This window comes from Populus trichocarpa, chromosome 8 (assembly GCF_000002775.5).
Source record: "Populus trichocarpa isolate Nisqually-1 chromosome 8, P.trichocarpa_v4.1, whole genome shotgun sequence".
In the NCBI taxonomy this organism is placed as follows: domain Eukaryota; kingdom Viridiplantae; phylum Streptophyta; class Magnoliopsida; order Malpighiales; family Salicaceae; genus Populus; species Populus trichocarpa.
The window spans coordinates 7152611-7171236 of NC_037292.2; the positions used below are offsets into that span (position 1 = coordinate 7152611).

The 18626-nt window shown below is 37.1% G+C and overlaps 3 protein-coding genes across 4 annotated transcripts; 2 read left to right on the forward strand and 1 right to left on the reverse strand.

Annotated features, from left to right (window-relative positions):
• Nucleotides 1-1841: 1841 nt before the first annotated feature.
• Nucleotides 1842-2608, reverse strand: LOC7485937 (uncharacterized). 2 transcript variants are annotated; one of them, XM_002312327.2, is made up of 3 exons: nt 2503-2608; nt 2357-2388; nt 1842-2246 (listed from the first exon to the last, which is right to left on the reverse strand). In XM_002312327.2, the coding sequence occupies exons 1-3, from the start codon at nt 2594-2596 to the stop codon at nt 1944-1946; spliced, it is 429 nt and encodes a 142-aa protein (XP_002312363.2). In that variant the 5' UTR covers nt 2597-2608; the 3' UTR covers nt 1842-1943. The 2 variants fall into 2 exon arrangements, with proteins under 2 accessions (XP_002312363.2, XP_024461910.1); XM_024606142.1 differs by having other exon boundaries at nt 2357-2391.
• Nucleotides 2609-5202: 2594 nt separating this feature from the next.
• Nucleotides 5203-9645, forward strand: LOC7485939 (uncharacterized). The gene is made up of 7 exons (XM_002311380.4): nt 5203-6589; nt 6721-6757; nt 7556-7792; nt 7878-7925; nt 8471-8922; nt 9023-9109; nt 9233-9645. Exons 1-6 carry the CDS (start codon nt 6282-6284, stop codon nt 9093-9095), a joined length of 1155 nt encoding a protein of 384 aa, XP_002311416.2. The 5' UTR covers nt 5203-6281; the 3' UTR covers nt 9096-9109; nt 9233-9645.
• Nucleotides 9646-12254: 2609 nt separating this feature from the next.
• On the forward strand, nt 12255-18515 carry LOC7483910 (heat shock protein 90-5, chloroplastic). Its single transcript, XM_002311381.4, has 18 exons — nt 12255-12654; nt 12981-13054; nt 13340-13465; nt 13553-13646; nt 13740-13823; nt 13953-14096; nt 14325-14441; nt 14809-14853; nt 14941-15021; nt 15106-15210; nt 15285-15425; nt 15699-15869; nt 15960-16214; nt 16848-16950; nt 17082-17256; nt 17362-17467; nt 17883-17972; nt 18074-18515. The coding sequence occupies exons 1-18, from the start codon at nt 12388-12390 to the stop codon at nt 18269-18271; spliced, it is 2376 nt and encodes a 791-aa protein (XP_002311417.2). The 5' UTR covers nt 12255-12387; the 3' UTR covers nt 18272-18515.
• The last annotated feature ends 111 nt before the right edge of the window (nt 18516-18626 follow it).

Genomic DNA, 18626 nt, shown 5'->3' on the forward strand with positions numbered 1-18626 from the left:
TCAAGAAATAGTTTAGCAAAGAGGATTGATCGACTGCTTCATCTTTATGGTTTCTGATGGTTTACCTAGCCAATCTGTCTGTGTTTTGTGTTTGGTACATTTAGTTCTCTAATGAAAATACTTTATTTTTTTTCTTACTAATTAAAATAATCCTAGTACCAATATTTACATCAGGACGGGTGTTCCTAAGATCAAGTGGTTATGCATGTAAGTTAACAACAGTTTTTTATTTCCTGGTCCAATTTGCTAAATATGACGAGCCATCAGTACGTGACGCAGGCCCTACACATGACAGGAATTATATATTGACTCTTAATTTTAAATGGTTTAGCCATTTTTTCCCCAGAATGATGACATCAATGTTCTCAAATAATCCACATGCCTTGCAAATCAAACCCTTGTACTGTTCATGATTCCTTCCAATATCATTCTCCTTGTTATGCTATTACAAGATGATGTGAAATTAGGAATGCACTTTCAGTTATAGGGTTAATGGTAACGTTCAGCAGATGTAGTTATCATTTAAATTTGCTTTTAGTTGTAGTGTTTGTCTCAGTGCAAGCGTAATGGGTCCAAATTATTCTTAACTTGTACTCTTCTGCCTTGAGTTTTGAACCGTGAAGCATACCTGTTGTCTGCACAGACAGAGAGATCCCATCGCATCCCATTTCTTCCTAGTTACATCACTCTTTACCATATTAAATCTGGTGCAGACAGAGAGTCTTTTTCATAGATTGTTGTGGAATAATATAATGCTCCATTTGGAAGATTTTCTCTTTCTTAGTTCATTAGCACTGGTTTATACCAGTACTAATTTAATGCTTTAATTTGACAGGGAATTTAGTCAAGTGAACTTAGCTCTATAGTGTTTTGCTGACGACCTTGTAGCATCAGACAGCAAATAGCTTTGCTTGCCTTCCTACTGGATCACAAAGCAAAAATCTTGTATTGAGATGTGTTTAGCACTCTCTGCTTAGATTTGATTTCTCGAACAACAGTGCTAAACGTTGAAGAAAAAACTCGAAGAAATAATTAGCCATTGGATATTTATGATCTTAACATGAAATTCAATTCCATTCCATTAAATAAAGGTTTGGGAAGATAACGGATCGAGGCCGAAAACTGGAAGAATGGCGTACGTAGGAGCCCAAAGCTCGACACACCACCAAAACCACCATTGAGTTTTTCTTTTCTTTTCCGGTTACAATAGAGTAATATTCAGCAAAGTGCTGAGGCCCGAGAGAGTAGATACTCGGCACTCGCTGACTCTTACAAATCGATAGATCTCCATAGCACGTCGAGAGGGAAGGGATCGAGTACTTCCCTAGTTTTACCTGGATTTAGATTATTTGGCCAAGCCAATATTCACGTTATCTTGAACTTTTGGCGACATTCACTAGCTCTAATATTGATCAATAAAAATTGTCTGGTGTTAAAATGAAAATCTATAGACTATGGTAGAATCCTATACACGAACGAAGCGAGCAAATTATTTGATTGGACTAATTAAAGGCAGCGATGCACATGAAATTATCGTTGAGCCCTAGAAAGTCACAAGGGGCTACATGTCTGTGACCTAATTGATTCCTGGTGGGATGAGAAAGCTGATCAAGCAATTAACTAGCAGTTAGTCATCGAATCAAAACAAAGGATGAAGAACCTATAAGCTACGCATGATGGATAGCAGAACCAGAGAACTGGCACGAGAGAAAAAAAAAATTAACACTGAAAGGTTAGTTGCCTTTATTTAACAGAGTCAAATGCTTAGCAGTGCTAACTAGTGTTGATCATGTCACTGTCACTTCACAAACGAACCAAAAAGGAAAAGAGAAGAAGTAAATGTTGGAAAACAAACGGATAAAACAGACAATATATAGGATCGAAAACAAGAGTCTAGATTAGGAACTGTCTTAAGAATGATGTTCTACTTTTTAAAATCACCCTCAATTATTTTTAGGTGGATGGTGCCTAGGCTCATGGTAATCAGCATTAAAAGCTACAAAACCTGACTCTTTAACCCCTTCAGGAAATCGACCCCCGTTTCGCTTATTTCCTATATCCATAACCTCTCTTTCGTAGCCATATTTTCCAACCACTTGATCATTTGCACTCGAAATCCTTGAGGTCCCTCCATGCGCTACATTGCCTTTAATGTCTGGCCTTTTGATGTTGTGGGCTCGAACCACTTTTCTTCCTCCTATCTTTTTAATGCTGGTCGTGACCATTCCATCGCCATCCACTATTATCTGCAGGCAATTAACATGAAGCACTTCAGAAATGGACCGACAATAAGGATATCAACCGGTATTGGGCAAACAGTTGATTATTGCTATATATGTTGACACGAATTCTTTACCCTTTCACTTGAAAAAGTATCGACTTCCACAGCTGCTAATTTCCCATATCAAGGTTCAAATGAAAAATGTTAGTAAAATCGAATAATTAACGTCAAGAACCCCAGATGAGAGTAAAATACAAGACAGTAAAGGGAAGGCAACATACTTGGATGGGCACGTGCACTGTTGAGCCATGCACTTGTAAACAGCAGTAAGAGCAGCAAGCATGTAAACTTCACAGGCGAAGCAGCCATTTTCATTGAGTATGTATATCTGTTAATAAATGAAAGCACAAAACTGAGATTTGTAGACACTCAAATTAACACGAGTCAAATGTAGCTTTATAGCTGCTATATACCCTAGTGAGATAGCTATGGTCCCAACATTCGTTTCCCCATGTTCAATTGTTAATTAGTCACTGTTAATTCAGAATTTGTACACCAACTTATAATACATTAAATTATTGCATGAACCCTCGGGTTACCACATGTGTCAATTGGACCAACGAAAACGAGAATCTCAAAGCACTTTTTCAATCACAATATGATTCAACTTTTTGTGCATTGGGATGTCATGAAAGGTTTCGCAGTGCGACAGGGTTTAATTATAACCTGTAATTTGATTAATTAATAAAACTCCTAAACTCATTTATAACTGATCTGTGCATATTTGATAATAGAGTAAATAGAAACATCTAAAAAAAGTATAAATATAATTTTTTTGAACACGTCTTAATTAGAAAAGTACTTTCAAACCTGGTCCAAACGTATTGCCAAAACACGAGTTAGTGTTTTCATTAATTAAGAAAGAACGTGTTTTTGAAAAGAAAAGAAAAAAACTGCTAATTTAATTAGGATGGTCGAAGTGGCTAAGGGATTATTTGGTTTTATACGATAGTGACTAATTATTATTAATCAAATACCATAAACAAGGAGGAGTGGGCTATAATCAACTCTTGACGATTGGCGTTGGAACCAATACAGAGCCACTAACAGTTTTGATGGAGGTGGAGGTTAAGAATGTGACAACGTTGAAAGGAAACTAACTGTGTTTTGCGCCTGTCTGCCGCCATCCAATCAACGAGGATGGTTTTTCTTATTTTACGAGATTTATAAAGTCTAATGCCAGGCTTTCTATGTTTATTTTATCTATATAATTACTGTTCCCTATATAATGGAAAATGGATTCAGATCAATTCTAGCTCTTTCTATTCTACTGTGCTCTAGCTTCAGGTTGGCTATGGACATGCTTAACCAGGCGAAATTCATGATTTCATCTGTCAGAATATGTGGCAATAAGCAAGCTAGCATGGTTTCTTTCTGAGTTTAAGGTAGTGTTTTTGGCATATATATATATATATAACTGGGTAAGACAGTGACTGACAACGTCGTTTGTACTCTGATGTTTTGGGAGAAAATAGAATAGAATAGAATAAATGCTAGATTTTGCCTGACATGATTTCTATCCCGCTAAGAATATATTGCAGTCTGCTAACCACAGCTTCATGGGAAATAATAATGGGCAGTTGATTGATCACAAACCAAATAGAAAATCAAGGGGCCGGGAGGTGATCACACCATGGATTTACTAAAACATTAACATCGCTAATTAATTAAGATAAAACATGAAAAGCTGCAATATTGGGGTTTAGAGCATAGGAATTCGAAGACAGAAGGCGTTCCTCCCAACTTCAATTTGTTTAGAAATTCTGTGGGTGGGCTCTCTTCCATTGAGGACTGTGTGACTATGAATTTCACCAAGAGCCAAACTACCACCCTGCAACTATGGAAACTTGTGCTACGTATCCTTTAGCCACGGCCCTGCTATGGCTGCCACATGACAACCCCTCTTGGTGCTTCTCCAGCTCCATGCAGAAGACTATTATATATCTCTAGCTAGCTACCTGGGTAAAATATTTGTTACTGATATATATATAGTAATGGATGGAGTGCTAGTTATTCAACGGTGTGTCCCACAAAATATATTATTTTTAATATTCAAAAGCACAAATTGTCAAAATATCTGACTTTGATACATATATATATATATTCTGCTCTTTTAATGAAAAAAATAAAAAACAAAAATATAAACTATTCTACATAGTTCGAAGAATAAAAATACAAAATTGAAAGTATGGAACTTATTGCAAATAGGGAAGTGTATTCACTGTTTTTTTTATAAAAAAAATGACAACAAAAGAAGTGTCACGAATAAAAAAGGCACCTGCTAAAAAAAAAACGAATAGTTATTATTATAAAGATTGATATTATAATTCTAAAGGATTTATTTTTTTCAAATCACACAGAGCATCTGCAATGTAATATGTTTATGTTCTTTTTCAATATATGAAATTTGTATTAATGTCCATATAGGTTAGTTTGATAATATTAAACTAATTATTATCATTAAATAATATTAAATAATTATTAATAATAATGTCCATCTGAGTCCCAAGAAGGGGGATGCTGGGCTCCTTTCATGAGCTCCTCGCGATGTGCTTGAGTTTCCATGTTGAGGCTTGTTTATATTGTGGGCTGAGGTGCCCAAGAACAAAGACTGGGTGGCCTGCCGCATGCCCTGGCCCTTCTTGATGGCCTTGATTGATTTCAAGTTCCTCACAGCTGCATGCTTAGGCTCCATGTAAGCACTAGCAGCATCCACGAGGACCCACTTGCAAGGAGGCGTGGAACTCAAAGTTCAAACGACTAACAAGCATTTGATCAAAGTAAAAGCTAGAGGCTCCCTCGACCAAAAAGAAAGAAAGAAGGAAAGAAAAGGCTCCCTCGTCCTGAATTTTTTTTGAATGAGGTCTCTTGGCGTTCATTAGTCCTCCGTGCTTCGAGTTAGTGGAATCGATTTTCATTTTGGAGTTTTGTTTTCCTGCTTATAAAGTTTGAATTTTTATACTTGAATTTCCACCATTGATAGGGTTCTAAGTTTTAGTCTTGACATTGAGAAGATGAAAACTCTTCTAGACCTGCAATTTTTCTCCTCTATCATGTGCATGTACGATCAATTTATTTGTGGGTTTATCTCTTTATAAAAGAAAAAAAAAAAACAAGTCACGAGCAAAATGATGAGTGCTGGAAATCTTACAAGGTAAACATAAATAGAAGACATTTAATGATGAAAGAAACTGAAAATCTTATAATTTAGGAGTGAAGAAATACTGGGCACACGCAATTATTAGTATATTTTTTTTAATGGAGAAACGAAACAGAGATGATTATGAAATAGCAATTTCTACTCATTGCGAGCTTTAGGCAATGAAAAGCAATTAGGAAGAGCCACGATTTCAAAGTCAAAAAACTATATGTACTTATATGTAATCATGAAGTGTTCCCTATTCCCTTCTAAACTAGTCCCACCCATTCCATTTACTTTGAATTTTGTTTTATTTTTTTTCTGGGAGTCCTGAGTCCCACCCACCCATTCATCATTCATCCACTTTATTTCTAGCATTAAATCCCTTTTTTTTCTTTTTTTTTTGTTCTCTCTCGAGTTTTTTTGTCCATTATACATCAAAGCAAGCATCATCATCAAGATACCGGCTTCCAACAAAGAAGTATAATTATTCTAATGGATTTTAGGTATGGCAAAAATAATGCTAACCGAGAGACATAGTCTAGTCTGAAGAGAAAGCAGGGCCTCTAGCAATGCCCTTTTTGGCTCCTATCATCAAATATGTTTTTGGAAATGAATTCAAACTTGTCATCCAGACAACCTGGAATTACTCTTCTTCAATAACCTATAAAAATCCTTTCCTCTAATTTTGTTCTTTCCATGTTTGCTCTCACAAAGACCATATCTCCAGCCATTTTTATCTAGAACCAAACAGCTAAAGAAACCCACACACTGAAACTTTACCATGCACTTCAGATAGCCTTTCACACCCCCAAAAAGTTAATCACCTCCAGGCTCTCCATCAGTATTCTTTTTTACCAGATGGGGGTAGCAACATCATCCATGGCAGCAAAATTTGCTTTCTTTCCACCAAATCCACCATCTTACACCATATTAGTGGATGAAGAAACCGGAAAACTTAGGCTCTCATCAGATACACTCCACCAGAGGTACAACGTGGATGTTTTGAGATTATGTACCAAGAAAGGCAATGAGATTGTTGCCATGTATGCGAAGAATCCATCAGCTTCATTGACAGTGTTGTATTCTCATGGCAATGCTGCTGATATTGGCCAGATGTATCATATTTTCACTGAGCTTAGCTTGCATCTCAATGTTAATCTTATGGGGTGGGTCAGCTTGATCATTTTAATCGATGCGTATCAACAATTTTTAGTTTCTTGCTACTAGTATTTTTTTTGTGTTTTTTGGATTTTATAGTATGATGATCTATGGCATTTTGTTCTTTGGTGTTATGCAGGTATGATTATTCTGGCTATGGACAGTCTTCTGGAAAGGTATAAAATCCTGTCTGTTTCCACCTGACTTTAAAATAATCGATCAGAAAGTTAGTGATCAAACTAAAATCCAAACCAGTCAAGCTCACTTGGGCATGGAATTAATAGCAGGTCTCATACTTTCATGAAAATGTCGAGAGAAAATTTTTAAAAGTCAAAGCATAGAGAATCGAAATGTGACTTTCTATGCTTCATGACAAGACTCTTTTCTCATGTTTCCCTTGTTCTACACGGGCTCGAGCAAATTTGGCAGGCCTGCCTAATTAACCTCAGAATTAGAAGGCGGCGGAGGGGGTTGTTAGGGTGAACTTCTAATTACCTCGCAATATACATGATACACTGAGAAACTACTTATATTATGGTAGAAAAGAAGTGAGTAGTGTCCGGGGTTTACTACAATGTCCTCGGTCTCTACCAAGCCGACAGAGTTAAAATGCATACGTGGGTTAGTCCCTTGAACTAATCTAAGTGAATTTTTTCATCACTTTATTCAAATTTAATGGTCCAACAACTTTGATATTCTACTGACGCCGGCATTCTAGACTCACCAAATGACCAAGCCTGCTTAAACCAGGTGCCGAAACAAGAGATTACACTTTGAACCATTATCATTTTTGTGAGCTACCAAGTTAAAAGTTCTTGAGTAGAGAACGTACTCAATTTATCACAGGTTGACATTTCCACTAGTAATTACAAGTCTTCTAGAAAACTCTGTTTCAGTATAGCGTGCTGTTTTCTCTGTGAATTATTGTAAGTGAAATGACGGCTGATTTTGTGCTATGCATTGATGCCAATTAGCCAAGTGAGCAAGACACGTATGCTGATATAGAGGCTGCATTTAAATGCCTTGAAGAGACATATGGAGTGAAGGAGGAAGACATTATATTGTATGGCCAGTCGTTAGGGAGTGGACCTGCTCTTGAATTGGCTACTTGTTTGCCTGAATTAAGGGCTGTTATTCTTCACAGTCCTATCCTGTCTGGCCTTCGAGTCATGCATCCTATCAAGAAAACATTCTGGTTCGACATTTACAAGGTTCGTCTCTCACATTTTCGCATGTAATTTTAATGTGTTAGATTTGATACTTCCTTTCAGGGTAATCCTTTATTTTTCCTTGCAGAATATTGATAAAATCCCGCTAGTCAACTGCCCAGTTCTTGTAATTCATGTGAGTACCATTTCATCTTGTTTCTCTGCTGAAGCCGAATTCAGTCTGGCATGTTCTGCAAATTTTGATGCAATATTTTAGCCTTATTATAGACCTTTGCTTCCAAATAATATTATTCAAACTTCGACACAGCAGAACTTTTCCTCTTTCTTTATAAATAAGGATCTGAGCTTTCTGGTACAGCATTGAGAAACAGAATTTCACGATATGAGTTGTGTTCTTGCAAAAACACATTGATGTTCTGTTGTCATCACGATGCGGAGGAGTCCATTATGCAGTATTTTCCTGTAGTCAAACTTTTTAATAAATAATACGATTTCATTTGATTAGGCCTGAGCTATGACTATGAATAACCACTATTCTTAAGGAATGGCTCAAAATGGCGCAGAATGGATATGGAATATGAACCGGTTGCTTCGGAGAACTCGAAATCCTACATTTTTTTCACGAAAACTTGTTGCAATACTTGAAATTGATCAAATTTAAGAAACAGAAGATGCGAAAAATTGTGTGATGAAATGTAATTTCCCTACTGGTTCTTGCAGGGAACAGAAGACGAAGTTGTGAATTTCTCTCATGGGAAGCAGCTCTGGGAGCTTTGCAAAGAGAAGTATGAGCCATTGTGGCTTAAAGGAGGAAACCACTGCAATCTGGAACTCTACCCAGAATACTTGAAGCATCTCAAGAAGTTCATATGTGCCATCGAAAAATTGCAGCCGCGTCTTAGAAATGTATCGGCCCAAAGTACTGATCAACCTGAACAACCCTTGAATACTGCAGAACACAATGCGGAGAAGCCAAGGCCAAGCACAGATCATAAAGAGAAGGCAAGGCCTAGTATTGGACACAGAGAAAAATCCAGGCTAAGCACAGACAGTAGAGAGAAAGCAAGAGCCAGCACTGACAGAAGAGAAAGGGCACGAAAGAGCATTGATCGCATGGGCAAAGCAAGAAATAGCACGGATCAGCCAGAGAAAGCTAGGAACAGCTTCGACCGGTCCATACAACTAAGGCTTAATTTGTTTTGTTTCGTGTCCTTTGTAAGTCTATGTTGAGGAATATATGGTGATGTTGGTAATTGGAATTGGTTATGGCAGGTTGGGAGACATGGTGAGGTCTGTTGGATTGTGCAATGTTGATTGTCTGAAGCAGACAGCTGCCGAGGCCTGATCGATCAGGTTAAGGTCAGTAATCCTATATGAGCCGTAACATCCTTTTCCAATTCCTTGTCTGGTTGATTTAATTTACTGTTTCTAGTACACATACATCCATTGATCACAGATCTTCTATTCTTCTATCTATTACAGTTACCTTGTGGATTCTGAAGTCTTTGAGAAAGCTCCAGCTTGATAAATCAAATCATGTTGCTCCTAAATAGTCCTGGATCACTTCAGCAAAAACAGAGAAATTCCTTTGCTGCGGCTGTTTGCGCTTTCAAAATAGCATCTAAGCAAGGGGAGTATGGTCAGCCAGCAATCATCAACTATCCCCTACAGCTTTTTAGTCTGGTGATTGCTGGTTGGTTCTTATTGATTTTATTATCCTTATTTTCATAACCTTCCTTGTCCAATTTGCTGTTTGCCTTTTCCTGTCGATCTTTTATGTGAATTCTTGTAGCTGAAATGACTACAAGTGCTGTGGCTATTCAGTGAAATAATTTCATAAATATATTTAGTAGAATTAAACATGTGGGCCTATAAAATCAAGCTCTTTTTTTTTTTCTTCCTGTTCTCGCAAAATCATGTCTTTTGTAATTACTAGTGTTTTTGTCATGTGCACAGCAACCAAAACCATGTTAGAGCACCCACCTCTTATTTGCAAATCATATTAAGAGGAGCTCAGCAAGCACAGTGACTCAAGAAAACATTGCTGCTTGCCAAATCCATATTTACTTTTGATTTCATCTGTAAGTTCTGTGATGCGCGTATTTCGCATGCTTTTGATTTGTTTATAGAGAGAATGATTATTAGACATTTTGTTAACATATCAAGTCAAAAGCAGAAATCAACAATTGAATCAGCTCACTGTCAGGATTTACAATCAGCGCGAAATATCCTAATGGCAACAAAAGGTACAGCATTTATCAACGTCACCGAATTAAAACAGTAAATGAGAAACAGGAAGAAAAGCCATGAGAAACGGTAATCAGCAATAAAATCAGGTAATATTAATTCCTGCTTATATTCACACAACGTTCAACCCACCGCTGTCATTGTCTTAAAACCCACACAGATGGGTCGAACTGGGGCTTCAACCGGTCTTCAACGCAGGAAATTAGAAATAAAAAACCCAACTTGCATAGTAAAAATACCCAAGTTGAACGGGTGACCTCATCGTCCCGATCAAAACCCAACTATTTAGTATATTATTAGCGTAGTGATGAGTCTCAAAATTCAAAATACTTAGGAATAAAGTTGATGTGTTGGATAATTGATTGATTTCTTAATTTAAACAATTTGATTCATTCTTCTTAGTCAGGGTATCTAGTGACTTGATATGAAAAACCTAAAGGGTTGATAAGTGTTATTAGGTGACGTCTGGTAAGGCAGTTGATTGGTAACTATAGTAATAACAGGTGGTGCTCGGTAAGCCAGGTGACTGTAGTTGATATACATAAAAGATTATTTTTTTATAAACGTGGGGATTCTCCAATGATAAAGTTAATAATTTGTAGAGAGAGAAAATACAATGATATTTTAAGAAAATAGACTTTGAAAATACATCTGCTATAAATATTGAGAATAAAGAGATTATGAACTTTTGTTCTGAAGATCTCATGAGTTTTGTTTTTATTTTTTGTTTTTTTAAAAAAAGGACTTAAAGTGTAATTTTACCCTTACAATATTATGAGTTATATTCTACTCAAAATGATATATATTGAATCAGTATAAAATACCGAGAGACTCACATGGGACCCGAGAAAAATTCTCTGGCGAGTGTTGAGTTGAGGCCCATTAGAGATGAAAGTAGGTTCAAAGCGATGCTTGGACCCAAACACGCTAGGCTTGGGCATAACATACCGAGCCCACAATGGTGATAATGTGCATGCCTAGCACGCCTAATGGGGTGCACTAGGCGTGCGCCTACTGGAGTGCACTGGTTCATTGCATAGCACCCATGCACTGGTCGTCCATGCGCCCATGCAAGGAGCATGGGCTCGAGCTCCTTACTCGAGCCCATATCCTTGAGTTTTTTTTTTTTTTAATTTTTCTCCTCTCTTTAATGATTTATTTGGGTTTATTTTGGGGAATTTTTTAGGTCAATTTTATTTGGATCCATCACCTAGTATATATATATATATTTTTAAAAATTTAAGATTATTTATTTATTTTAGATTGAGTGTTTTAGACAGGGTCAGGTTAGGATCGAGTAATATCCATACTCATCCGACTTTTTACCTTTGAATTTTACTTGAACCCAATCAAGTTTTAAAAATTTCTATTGATCCAGGATGCATGGATATGCATTTAATATATATCGATTCCTTTTACTTGAAAGATGATAAAAAGGAATAGAAACGAGTCAAATGACAATGCTTCCTCCAAGTAACCGAGCGCAACTGGTTTTACTAGAGAGTTACCTGTTAGATCCTTGCAATGATAAATTAGAATAAATCAACGGTGTTTCCAAGTGAAAAACTTGCCAGATTTTATTGATCTTTGTTCCTCGACAACGAGACTCGAGGCTGCTACTCCACTGCTCTCCCCTCTATTTATTTCCTGATCTTGAACATCAAGATCAACTCCCTTGGTAGGAAAATTTAATAGCAATCAACACTTAAAATGATTTGAAAATACCATTAACCATCGAATCATTAAAAAAGAGAAGGTCTGCTGCTACTGCACCGGCCCTCACTTCCAGTACAATACAGAGAAGAGAACAGCAGATGCCAATGATCATTGTATATAAATTTGACGGGACGGTTTTGTTGTTTTATTGAAATTTAATTACTAAACTCATATTAATTACTCCTTCTATAATAATAATCTTGTCTGGGCCTTTCATCCATCGGTCGCTGCCCTGATTTTTCTGGCCGGCATCAGCCTCCAACTGCCGTGATAAGCACACTCAAATTAGCTTCTAAACCCAGATCGAATGCTGGGCCCAAATTGATAATACCAGCATTTGGTTGACAGAGCACCCCTTTTTACAAAGTGATTTTTATTTTGTTCAAGTTCAAAAAGAGAAAAATAAAAATAAAAATAAAAATTAGGAGGATATTGTGGATGCTGAGATGGCAGCATCTAAGCCTTACAATTTACAAACACATAACTCCAAGTGCAAATCCCTGAAAGAGTACAGTGGTTTTTGTCTAGAATAAAATTCTAGAACCCTCTCTTCTTCTCATTAAACCCCTCAAGGGTTTTTTCTCTTCTTTGCAACGCTCTCCCCTCCTTTGCACTGAAATAGATAAGCTGTAAGAGGAAGCCCGGCAAAAACGTCCCCCCCCCGTCTTTCTTTCATGGCTCCAGTTTTAAGCAGAAGCTTAGCTACTTATGCCTCTTTAATCTCCCTCCCCTCCTCTATTAGACATCCAAATAACAAAGTCTTAAATCTGAGAAGTGTTTTTTTGTCACAAAATAACGGTCTCAAAAAGGAATTTTCCTGTTCTGGATTAAAATGGAAACTTGAGAAGAGAAATGACCGGATTTCGGTTCGGTGCGAGGCTGCTGTGGCAGAGAAGGAAGCTACTGATACTTCTGGCGAGAAGTTTGAGTATCAAGCTGAGGTGGGTCTCTTTATTATTTTGTGAAAGTTGGGGTCTTTTAGGTTTTGCGAATTGGGTATAGGTTTTTCTTGTGTTGTATTTTTGTTTTGTTTGATTTCAGATTGACCAAGTAAAAAACACTCTTTTTTTATTGGATAATTATTGATGATTGTGCAATTTCTTAGCTGTTTATGGAGTCCCGAATACTGTGATTATGAAAGCTTTACCAAAGATGGATGCCTTGTTGGTTTTTATTGTTGTTACAATTGGTTTTTACATGCTACTTAGTTTGGAGTTAAATTTTTTGTCTATAAGGCACTGAAAGTTGGGAATCTCAATCCTTTCAGGTCAGTCGGCTCTTGGATTTGATAGTTCACAGTCTGTACAGCCACAAGGAAGTTTTCCTTAGAGAGCTCGTGAGGTGAGCATTGACTCTATTGGTATTTAGCGAGCATTTTAATCTTTGTTACTACCAGGCTTTATGAGCTTGCTAATTTTCTATCTAGTCTGTTAGTCGGACATTGGAATTTTTTGTGTAAGGGGCAACATGAAAAAGCAGCCTATCTGGAAAGGCTTTTATGCTTTTTCTGCCCATTTACCGACGAAGAAACGAGTCACTATTTTCTTTTCTGTTGATATCATGTCGTTCTGGTAGTGCTCCCCATTGTAGTAGACATAGTGACTTGATTCTATTACTGTGATGCAGCAATGCAAGCGATGCTTTAGATAAGTTGAGATTCTTAAGTGTGACCGAGCCCTCATTGCTTGGGGATGCTGGTGACCTCGAGATACGCATCAGACCTGATCCAGACAATGGCACCATTACCATAACGTATGCAAAGACTTATTTTAATTTCACTTCCTTCTTGTAGACAAGCATGCTGGGAAGCAATTTGATCTGATTTTTCTGAATCTGCAGAGATACTGGCATTGGGATGACAAAAGAGGAGCTTGTTGACTGCCTTGGAACTATTGCTCAGAGTGGCACATCAAAATTTCTAAAGGCTCTTAAGGTGTCTGTTTTCTCCTTTAGATAACATCAAATCGCCTACCATATTTGGATTCTGCTGGACATATAATTAAGTTCCCTGCCCTGTTATCTACAGGAAAACAAAGATGCTGGGGCAGACAATGGTTTGATTGGCCAATTTGGTGTTGGTTTCTATTCTGCTTTCCTTGTAGCTGAGAAGGTGCAGTGTATTTTCTATGAACTTTTTTTGTATATATTGCACTGTTTGCTATTATTTGAAGTTTTTGTGACTGTCATTTCTGTAGCAAGTTCCTGATTAAACTTGATTATCCATATAATTTGCAATCAGGTCGTTGTGTCTACAAAGAGCCCAAAGTCAGATAAGCAACATGTTTGGGAATCAGAAGCTGACAGTAGCTCTTATGTCATCAAGGAAGAAACTGACCCTGAAAAGCTCCTCCGCCGTGGAACTCAAATCACACTTTATTTAAGGGTACACATGCTCTTTGGATATTATTCACAAATTAGATGAAAAACAGGCATTTAACCTTATTATTGAAAGCCAGTATTATTTGCTTATGGTTCAAAAACAAAGCTGAAAATTTCTCTCTTTGCTGGCTTGTTTTGTGTGTGGGATTTGGGGGTAGGGTTCACGCGTCTCTTTGTCCAACTTCAGTAGTTGTGATCAAAAGCAGGCTTACAAGTTATTGTCCTATTGCAGGAAGATGACAAGTATGAATTCTCAGATCCGGTCAGAATTCAGGGGTTGGTGAAGAATTACTCTCAGTTCGTTGCTTTCCCTATCTATACATGGGAAGAAAAATCAAGGACTGTTGAGGTCAGAATGCATCCCTCTCTTACTTCCTGCTTATTGTCAAATTTACATGAAATTTGAAAAAATCTGGGTGCATGGAACATTGGTTTGCATGTACATTGAACGGTTTGGAATTCTTAAAGGAAGTTCATTACTCTTACCATTTTAAAAGACTGTATTGGCTATTTATCAAAAAAAAAAAAAAAAAAAACTGTGTTGGCTCTTTGACCTGGTTTCTTAGAACCTTTGTAAGAACTTATATTTTCTGAATCACACAATGTTGTATGTGAGTGATAATTTGAGCTGAATATTGTTTGCCATTATTAGTGTTGCTTGTACATTTAAGCCTATACCAGCTAAAGCGTTTCTGCGAAATTGAAACCTTGGGCAGGTGGAAGAGGAGGAAGAACCAAAAGAAGGAGAAGAGGTGCCAGAGGTAAATGCCATCACAATCTTAATGACGGTGCTATGATTTTCATTTAATTAATCATGCCATTTAACTGGGTTCATGTTCCTGGTGCAGGGTGAGAAAAAAAAGACAAAGAAAACTAAAACTGAGAAGTATTGGGATTGGGAATTAGTCAATGAGACAAAACCGATTTGGGTGAGTATTTAAGTAGGTGTTACCTTTGTTTTTGCAATTTCTTATATAATGTACTCTATGTTTATCTTCTATTTGTTGTTGTAGATGAGGAATCCGAAGGAAGTTGAAAAGGATGAATATCAGGAGTTCTACAAGAAGACATTTAATGAATTCTTGGATCCGCTTGCATATGCACACTTTACCACAGAGGTACCATAATATTCATACTTCTTACTTGGCTACCAATTTTTCAGTGTATGAAATTAATTCAAATTTTTTTGCAGGGAGAGGTTGAGTTTAGGAGCGTTCTATACATTCCAGGAATGGGGCCTCTTAACAACGAGGAAGTAATAAATCCTAAAACAAAGAACATTCGTTTATACGTGAAGCGGGTATTTATCTCAGATGATTTTGATGGGGAACTGGTACGTGATGTAATAATTTATTGAAGTTGTAACATTTACTGTTTTCTGCATTTTCTTCACGCATATTTAATCATACATAGATATTGTATTTGAATTTTAATCGGAGAAGATCTTTGTTCATATCCATATAATGTTGTACTTTATCCTCCATGCAAATTTTTTTATTGTCTTTTACGAGTCAACACACTGTTTTGGGGAGCTAAGTTTGTCATGAAGTTGCAATGTTATACAAGAACAAGCTAAGTATGTTGTCCTTGCCTCTTTTTTTGGCAGTTTCCACGATATTTGAGCTTTGTGAGGGGTGTGGTGGATTCCGATGATCTTCCTCTAAATGTTTCTCGAGAGATTCTGCAAGAGAGTCGGATTGTAAGGATTATGAGAAAAAGGCTAGTTAGGAAAACATTTGACATGATTCAAGATCTTTCTGAAAGTGAAAATAAAGAGGTTAGTGGCATGCAGTCCATGTATATTTTATCCTCTGTTCAGCCTGTGTTTTACTAATGAATAGTATATACATATGTTTTTGATTTTCAGGATTACAAAAAATTCTGGGAGAACTTTGGCAGGTTTCTGAAGTTAGGATGTGTTGAAGACTCTGGTAATCACAAGCGCATAACTCCACTGTTGCGGTTCTACACTTCCAAAAGCGAGGAGGAACTCACAAGCTTAGATGAATATATTGAAAACATGGGAGAAAACCAGAAGGCTATATACTACTTGGCAACAGACAGCTTGAAAAGTGCTAAGAGTGCGCCCTTCTTGGAGAAGTTGGTTCAAAAAGACATTGAGGTATGTGCGTGGCGTAGATTTAAGTATACCTGCACTTGAGTTCACATGGTGAAGGCAAGTTTTGCTGTGATGCAGCAACACATGATTTTTTTAGCTGATGAAAAATAAGCTAATCATCCTTTTCTTTGTAAAGTAACCAATCTAATTGTAAGCTCAACCTAGAAAGTAAATATTTGATTGTTTTAGTTGTGCTGCTGTGGGTGTTGTGTACTGGCTGCAGCTGTTGGGTATATAAAACTGTTAAAACCTCAGAGTAAAATAATACCTATACAACACAAACACACACACACAACCTTAATGATTTGTTTTATAAGAATGTAATTCTACAACAAACACTTCTTCAAGAATGAAATAATTGAAACCTTAAATAAAAGGAAGGATTATATTAAATCATGCTGAAGTAGGTTTAAATATTTTTAATGATTTCCCTAATTAAATTCATATTCATGATTTCTGTCTCCTTTTCTTTTTACCTTGCCGTTCCTTGTAGCTGTCACTATGATAATGTTATATTTTGTTGCACTTTCTTTTTCTTTATAACCCGTTTCAGGTTCTGTGTTGGCATAGACATCTTATATTCCTTTACATGTTCCTGGATGTTTGATGTGGTTTTGTTTGATGCATTGTTTGTAGGTCCTTTATTTAATTGAGCCAATTGATGAGGTTGCCATCCAGAACCTGCAAACCTACAAAGAGAAGAAATTTGTTGATATCAGCAAGGAAGATCTAGAACTGGGTTAGCACTAGCAATTTCTGTATCTATTATACAATTCATTGAAGCAATTCAAAAGCTTTTTCATGGCATGGCTCCTCTCTTCTTGGGGCTCTAGTTTCCATCTCGCTAACGATGTAGGGTATTGATGCAAGGTGGTGATGATGAGGTTGAAGAGAGGGAAACTAAACAAGAATACAATCTCCTATGTGATTGGATCAAGCAGCAACTGGGTGAAAAGGTGGCCAAAGTCCAAGTTTCAAAGCGTCTCAGCTCTTCTCCCTGTGTGCTTGTCTCTGGCAAGTTTGGTTGGTCTGCCAACATGGAAAGGTTAGAAATTGTCTTTAACAACACCTATCACCCCACCCCACCCCACCTAACAGAAGCTCAAGCTTATTCAGTTGATCTTATTTCAATTGTTTCGTGCTTTTGAAGGTTGATGAAAGCACAAGCTCTTGGAGATCAATCCAGCTTGGAGTTCATGAGGGGAAGGAGAATACTGGAGATTAATCCAGATCACCCAATCATTAAAGACTTAAACGTAAGACAGTTGTTCTCAACACTGTTTAATTTGGTGAAGCTATGGTATTGTTGCTGTTGATGTTCTTCCTTTTCTTCTTCTACTACTACTACAATCACTAACTGAGGAGGTAATGGAGAACCTGACGAGAGACAGCTTTGAAGAACCGATGGGTCTTTAAAGTTATTTACCTGCCAAGATTTAACTACACACACAGTTATTTAGTTAGTTAGAGGCTTATGTGATCAAAAGGGTTCGAGGATGTCAAGAATCCCTCTTGGAGTGTCAACAATTGACCATGTAAATGGATGGCAGTTTCTTGTTGATATATCGATGAAGTATTGCCTTGTGCATTAACTTCATGGATGAAAATACCTAAGATGAATTGCTTATTTCTAGATGGAGTTTCTGATTCTTAGATTGTTTGCATATGCAGGCTGCTTGCAAGAATGCTCCTGATAGCAGTGATGCCAAGAGAGCTGTTGACCTCCTATATGATACTGCATTGATCTCCAGTGGATTCACTGTAAGAATGAGAATAGATATTTTTGAATTCTTTTAATTGCTCAGCATACGCTAGTATATGAGTAGGCTCTTGTTATTCACATCTTTCCCTTGATGCTGCAGCCTGACAGCCCAGCTGAGCTGGGTGGTAAAATATACGAGATGATGGCCATGGCACTTGGAGGGAGATGGGGTAGATCAGATGGAGATGAGGCAGAGGATAATGCTGAGGAATCTGATGCAAATGCCAGTGAGACCTCAGAGCCACAAGTAATTGAACCATCAGAAGTTAGGACAGAGAGTGATCCTTGGCAGGATTAATTATTATCTTGACGTACTAGAGAATTAGGCATCATTTTTATTATGCCCTCGAGGGAAATAACTCCTGCAAAAGAGAGAGAGAGGCGGGGTGAACTGGAGAGAGAGGTGCTTCTAAATTTGTGACGGGTAAAGAATCGGCGGGGTTGGATCTTTATAGGATTGCATCATTTCACGGTGTCAAAAGAACTTGTGGAATTGCATACTCTCCTCATCATGAGTTTTAATTTGATCAGCAGTTGCTTGACTCTTTTTTTTTTCTTTTCAACTTTTGATTATTTTTTTTCAATTTTAATTAATACTAAGTAGTTCACTTTTTTTAAATAATAATTAAATTTTTAATTGTTTTTTGCATTTC

Excerpts from the sequence above, each read along its gene's own strand:
- LOC7483910 (XM_002311381.4), top strand. The coding sequence starts at position 12,388 with ATGGCTCCAGTTTTAAGCAGAAGCTTAGCTACTTATGCCTCTTTAATC. Across the intron at positions 14,854-14,940 it reads AAGGAGAAGAGGTGCCAGAG|GGTGAGAAAAAAAAGACAAA; the intron begins GTAAATGCCATC and ends TTCCTGGTGCAG. Across the intron at positions 16,215-16,847 it reads TGGTTCAAAAAGACATTGAG|GTCCTTTATTTAATTGAGCC; the intron begins GTATGTGCGTGG and ends CATTGTTTGTAG.
- LOC7485939 (XM_002311380.4), top strand. The coding sequence starts at position 6,282 with ATGGGGGTAGCAACATCATCCATGGCAGCAAAATTTGCTTTCTTTCCA. Across the intron at positions 6,758-7,555 it reads ATGGACAGTCTTCTGGAAAG|CCAAGTGAGCAAGACACGTA; the intron begins GTATAAAATCCT and ends GATGCCAATTAG. Across the intron at positions 7,793-7,877 it reads TCTGGTTCGACATTTACAAG|AATATTGATAAAATCCCGCT; the intron begins GTTCGTCTCTCA and ends TTTTCCTTGCAG.
- LOC7485937 (XM_024606142.1), bottom strand. The coding sequence starts at position 2,596 with ATGAAAATGGCTGCTTCGCCTGTGAAGTTTACATGCTTGCTGCTCTTA. Across the intron at positions 2,392-2,502 it reads CAGTGCACGTGCCCATCCAA|CAGCTGTGGAAGTCGATACT; the intron begins GTATGTTGCCTT and ends ATGGGAAATTAG. Across the intron at positions 2,247-2,356 it reads ATACTTTTTCAAGTGAAAGG|ATAATAGTGGATGGCGATGG; the intron begins GTAAAGAATTCG and ends AATTGCCTGCAG.